Here is a 5,514-nt window from a genome sequence, read left to right as displayed (position 1 = left end):
AAAAAAAAAAAAGTAAACATGGTGGGAAAAGGTAGAAGTAGCGGCTAGGATCAAAAGGGTGAAGGGGGAGAAACAAAAAAGATTAGAAAAAAAAATCGAGAACTGGGTGAGAAAGCGTTATCAAAACAGAAAACAAAGTACCCTATCTGTATTTCAGGAAGACTCTGTGATTTGCAGTCCAGGTTCTTGGGCACCACTTTTTAGTTTCAGGGCCATCTTTTCTTTGGGTTTTTCACATGGTGTGCAGTCCGTTTCGTGGGAGGTGGTCCAGTGGGCTTGGGAGAGGCACTTCCTTTCCTGAGCTTTAAAAGCACAATCCATCTCCACTTTAGGACTGAAGCTAGCTTGAATTTCGGCAGGGCTTTAAAGTCCGCAGGGAATACAGTGACCACCTCTGGGAGGGGCAGCAAGGTTTGAATGAGAAAAGCTACAAGGAGCTGGCTTCTAAGGATGCCTCTTCAATAACAGATGGGATTAGCAGCCCCCAGCACTTTAATGAGAAGGTTTCTCCTCCTCTTCCTACTCCTTACCTGCTCAGACAATATTAATTGCCAGGTCATTGTTTGGAAACCCCATGGGGCAGAGAAGAAAGGAACAGCAGCCTCAGAGGTGGTTCTGAGCCAAACACTAAGAGAAGCCTCAGAATTTGCCTGAAACAAATGCTTAGCGCTCACAGACTGCTGTGTGCCCTCCAAGAGACAAAAGAAGAAATTTAGGATGAGTGTGGTCAGTGGAAGCTTCTCCAACCACTGGTGATCACCTTCCCAGGGGACTTGGTGGGGCAGATGAGGGCCATTTCAACTGTTTCTCTTCTCTGACCTTAAATTCAAACCAGACAGGCATTTCTGAATCTTCTGCTTCTGGGGCTGGGAGGGAATGGGGGTCTGAGATGCAACCTAATTCTCAGATCCAATTTCTGTTGCAAATGATCGAACCTGGGACTTTGGAGAAGGCCTGAAGTTTGTCCATCGAGGGCTGTGCTCCGGGTCATAGCAAACCAGGGCAGACACCTTCAGCCATCTCACTTGGCTCTGTGCCTGAAGTCACTAAGGTTTCCAAAGCGGCAGGCATCCCGGTGGGGGCTCATCACTTCTCCAAACCTCTTGCTGGCCTGTGGCTTGGCTTTGGGTGGAAGCAAAAGACTGAGAGTCCGGGATTTTCTCCCTCTGTTTCTGAGATAGCAGGACGTACTAAAAAAGCACTGACCGGTCCAGTAGAAGACCCAGGTCCAAACCCAGACTCTGTCACCAACTCACAGTGACTCTGGGCAAATCTCTTCTTACCTTTGAAACTCGATTTCCTCATCTTTAAAACGGGGACAGTGGTCTGTGCCACGTGACGCCCATCTCACAGGGATGCTCAAAGAATCAAAAGAGATCGTGCAAACCTCAAGGTTTTGTGAACGCTAAACTGTGAGACCGTGAAGGATTTTACCTCCGAGGTAACCGGGTCTGAAGCTATTACAGTAATTCACTGGGGGGGAAGGAGATGCGCTGAGCATTCCCTGGAAATAAGCAGTCCTGGCCTCAATTGCATCCCCAAGTCTAAGGCGGGTGCGCCGGAGAAAGGGCACAAACTCAAGTCACAGAGGTGTGTGTGTCGGGGGAAGGGATCCCGGGGATGGAAGCCTCCCTGACGCCCTCCGAGAGTCCCAGAGGGTTGGGCGGAGGCGCGCGGAGCCGACTGCACTGTCCCCGCGGGCACGCGCACCGGGCGCGCGGAGGCTTCCTGGAGCCCAGGCAAGGGGCCTCCTTACAGCGCCGGATAGTCCCGAGGCTGGCCGGCGTTGCGCCGGTGCCAATCGGAGCGCAGCCCCCTACGGCGCTCTCCCCGCCCCGCCTCCCCGCCCCCCTCCCCAGCTTCACTTGGCCGCGCGGACCCGGCTCCCGGCTGGAGAGCTGCGGCCAAGCCATAGCCAGAGGCAAGCCCTAGCGGCGCCATCCCGGACCCCGCGCCGCCGACCGCCGGCCCGCGGGCGACGGGCATGCTGGCATGGCAGGACGGCGGGGCCAAGGCGGCTCCCTCCCACCACAAGATCTCTTTCTCCGTCCTGGACATCCTGGACCCGCAGAAATTCACCCGCGCAGCGCTCCCGGCGGTGCGCCCGGCTCCCCGGGAAGCCAGGAAAAGTTTGGCCGAGATCGAAGCGGGGAAAGATGCCAGCTCCAGGGACCCTGTACGACAGCTGGAGACCCCTGGTAAGATGCAAGCTGGCCCCGGCCCCAGGCGGCCTCAGCCCCAACACTTCGGAGTGTATGGGGGAACACCCGGGCCCGGTGAGTGGCCCTTAACGGCGTCTTCCTCAAAGAGAGAAGGCGCACGGGACCGGGTGCGAAGTGTAGCCCCCGCCTCAGAACTGGATAGAGGCAGAGAGGAGGCTCCCCGCATTACGGGGCAGGGATTTGCCGCATCCCTGCTCACCCTCCAAGCTCCCGCACACCACAGCTCTGATGCTCGCGGTGGAAACTTAACTTACCTGGCACCTACCTTGCCAGGCTTACTCATTTATCAGGCATTTAACGCGCTTGCCACGTGCTAGGACCTGGGCGAAGGGCTGGGATAAAGGTGATGTAAACTTCGGAACCTGAGAGTTGGACAGCATCATTAACATCACCTCCATTTTATGGATGGAGGAGCTGAGGCTAAGGCTTGCGCCGGGGGTCTTGGTAAGTAGAGAGGTCAGGTGCCACCTGGAGACGCCTGCGGGGCTAGGCTGCCCCACGCTCTCAAGCTCCCCAGACCCAACTGTTGACTGGGGCTGGGGGCGGGGTTCGGATGAGGTGCTGGGAAGCTTTTGGTACTTTCTTCTCGAAACCCTTTCTGAATTACTCCCAACGCTGGCGGACACCTGATGAAGGGGTCAGGAAAGTTTGTGGCTGGAAGGAAGGATGGAAGACAGCAGGAGTCCTGCTGGGTGGGGCGTGGGATCACACAGGGAAAGGCGGCTCCCTGAAGGGCAGAAGCTCTGGTCCCCAGGGAGGCTGGATGCCACGCAGCCCCTTGCTCCCCTCCCCAAGTTTGGCGGTGATTGCCTGGGGCCCGGGGCGCCTCTGGCGGCCGCACGTGGGCCCGGGCCAGCGGCCTGGTAATTGTTCGGATCTTCTCTCCGAGGGGCCGCGCTCCCTTCCCCCACCCTCGTGATCGATATTCTATTACTGGCGCCTGCATATCTCCTGCCCGCAGCTTGCAGGTACGGACTTCAAACCCCCTTTCCCTGTCTGATCCTAATATTGTTCGATTAAAACTTACCTTTAATAGATGACATCTATCGATCCGGCCCCGCACAAATCTGAAACTCTATTAACACGGCGGGAGAGAGAAGATGGGAAAGGGAATTTCACTTTAAAGCGGGGGTGGGGGTGGGGTGGGGCAGAGAGCTTAATAACTTCTTTTTTAATTGCTAGGAGTCCTAGACCAAAATAGGCTTCCAGGGTCCAGGGAAGGCACAGCCCTAAAGGCGTTTGACATCTAGATGTCTTAATACAATGATCCTACCTCCCAATGTGGTCACCCAATAAGGTCACTATTTTTTCTTAATGCGGAGTTTCATTCATTCATTTAGCATACATTTCTTGGACGCCTACTTGATGGCAGATTTGTAAAGGGCAAGAGGACACCATTCCCCTAAACCCGCTGGCAAGGATGTGCAGTCCCGCCTGAGGGAAGCGCGATGTGGGGACAGGAGCAGCACCCGGAGTTGGGTTGCGGGGAGAACTGCTTGCTCTAGGGAGGACGAGGAGGAGGTTTGGGGACCCGGAGAGGCTTCTGTTCACCGACCCCTTCTCCCCTAGATGCTGCGGGCCCAGGCGCCGGCCAGGCGTCCCCCCTGGAGGGTTCCGAAGCAGAAGAGGAGGAGGATGCGGAGGATCCGGGGAGGCCGCGGCGGCGGGAGCGGGCTGCGCGCTTGCTGCCAGGCCCAGCGCGCTCACCTGACGCCCCGGCCGGGGCATTGGCGTCTGGGGAGCCCTGCGAGGACGGCGGGGGCGGCCCTGTGGGGTCCCCTCCGGGCTCCCCGGGCTCCCCGCGGCCCAGGCGCCGGCGCGTGGTGCCCAACTGCGCCAAGCCGCGGCGCGCGCGCACCGCCTTCACCTACGAGCAGCTGGTGGCCTTGGAGAACAAGTTCCGGGCCACACGCTACCTGTCCGTGTGCGAGCGCCTGAACCTCGCGCTGTCGCTCAGCCTCACCGAGACGCAGGTCAAAATCTGGTTCCAGAATCGCAGGACCAAGTGGAAGAAGCAGAACCCGGGTGCGGACGGCGCGGCGCAGGTTGGGGGTGGCGCGCCCCAGCCAGGGGCGGCAGGGGGCGGCGGCGGCGGCTCGGGGGGCAGTCCTGGCCCTCCCGGCACCGGCGCTCTGCCCTTCCAGACTTTCCCCTCCTACTCCGCGGCCAACGTCCTCTTCCCCGCCGCCGCCTCCTTCCCGCTGACGGCTGCCGTCCCCGGGAGCCCTTTCGCGCCGTTCCTCGGGCCTTCCTACCTGACCCCCTTCTACGCCCCACACCTATGAATCAGGAGCTCCCCGGCCCCTCCTTCGCGGGATTCACGAGGGATTGGCATCGTCGTGTGCCCTCGGCTCCTCCACCCGGGGTGCAGGTGCGGGGGTGTCAGAGCGCCCCTTCCCTTCCAGAGGCCTGAGACTCCGCCCCTCTGCCCGCCTTGGGCATCTGCGATCCTCGCGAGCCACCAGGGGTCAGGGATCTGCCATCCTTCAGAGTGTCTGGGGACGGAGGCTGACCCCAAACCTTGCGGTTTCTGGACCTTGCTGTTCACTGTGGGTCAGGTTTAATTCAGTTCAGGGGCTATTTTTTGAGGCTCCGGGTGTTCGGCGCGGAGCTAACCAAGATGCCAGGAGGGAAACACGCGGAGCAGAGACGCCCTGGTTGCCAGCTGCTGGCGGCTAGGATGGAGCCTTTAAAGGTGCTGGCTCATCAAAGGCTGAGAAACAGTCTCTGTTCACAACTGACAGCTTCCCCTCCTCATGCTCGATGGTTCAGCCCAAACCCAGAGATTTCTTCCAGATCCTGAACGAGGCTGGGGAAAGCTTGGTCGTGGAGCACACACGGCCCCTCTGAAACGACTATTTTTAAAATGCATAAAACTCCACATTTCTAGATCTTTACTTAAGATTCGGCCTGGAGCGCAATACTTGTTCCAAATAACCTCCCCAGGTTATTCCTGAGAGGGGGGTACCTTGGTGTTCTGAGTAGGCCGGAAGTTTGTGGTAGGAAAGGTGACTTTGATGTGTAGCTAGACTCACCTGCTAAAGTAGACACAGGTCTGTTGCACGGCAAGTTTTGAGAACAGCTTGGACCAAACCACACAGGGGCCCCAAAGGCATAAAAATGATAATGAAGGCAGCAATGGCTCAACTAATATCAGGAAGTCTATGCATGAGGCTGCCTACTTTGATTTGCAGTAGCTGATTCTTTAAAACTTCAGTCCAGGCTTATCTGCCTGTCCCAGGGATTCCTGGGCTCCCAGTAGTGAGCCAGGTTGGGGAAGAGCTAGCTCCAC

The 5,514-nt window shown here is 57.9% G+C and overlaps 1 protein-coding gene across 1 annotated transcript; it reads left to right on the top strand.

Annotated features, from left to right (window-relative positions):
• The first annotated feature begins 1,760 nt into the window (after positions 1 to 1,760).
• NKX1-2 (NK1 homeobox 2) lies at positions 1,761 to 4,507 on the top strand. Its single transcript, XM_025395976.1, has 2 exons — positions 1,761 to 2,198; positions 3,792 to 4,507. The coding sequence occupies exons 1-2, from the start codon at positions 1,985 to 1,987 to the stop codon at positions 4,505 to 4,507; spliced, it is 930 nt and encodes a 309-aa protein (XP_025251761.1). The 5' UTR covers positions 1,761 to 1,984.
• Positions 4,508 to 5,514: the final 1,007 nt, after the last annotated feature.

The sequence above is a fragment of the Theropithecus gelada genome, chromosome 9 (assembly GCF_003255815.1).
Source record: "Theropithecus gelada isolate Dixy chromosome 9, Tgel_1.0, whole genome shotgun sequence".
In the NCBI taxonomy this organism is placed as follows: domain Eukaryota; kingdom Metazoa; phylum Chordata; class Mammalia; order Primates; family Cercopithecidae; genus Theropithecus; species Theropithecus gelada.
This window is presented reverse-complemented; position numbering and strand designations above follow the sequence as displayed.

What these genes read in the sequence shown, in the direction of transcription:
- NKX1-2 (XM_025395976.1), top strand. Translation starts at nt 1,985, where the DNA reads ATGCTGGCATGGCAGGACGGCGGGGCCAAGGCGGCTCCCTCCCACCAC. An exon ending in ACGACAGCTGGAGACCCCTG is followed by an intron (nt 2,199 to 3,791) that starts GTAAGATGCAAG and finishes CTTCTCCCCTAG; the next exon opens with ATGCTGCGGGCCCAGGCGCC.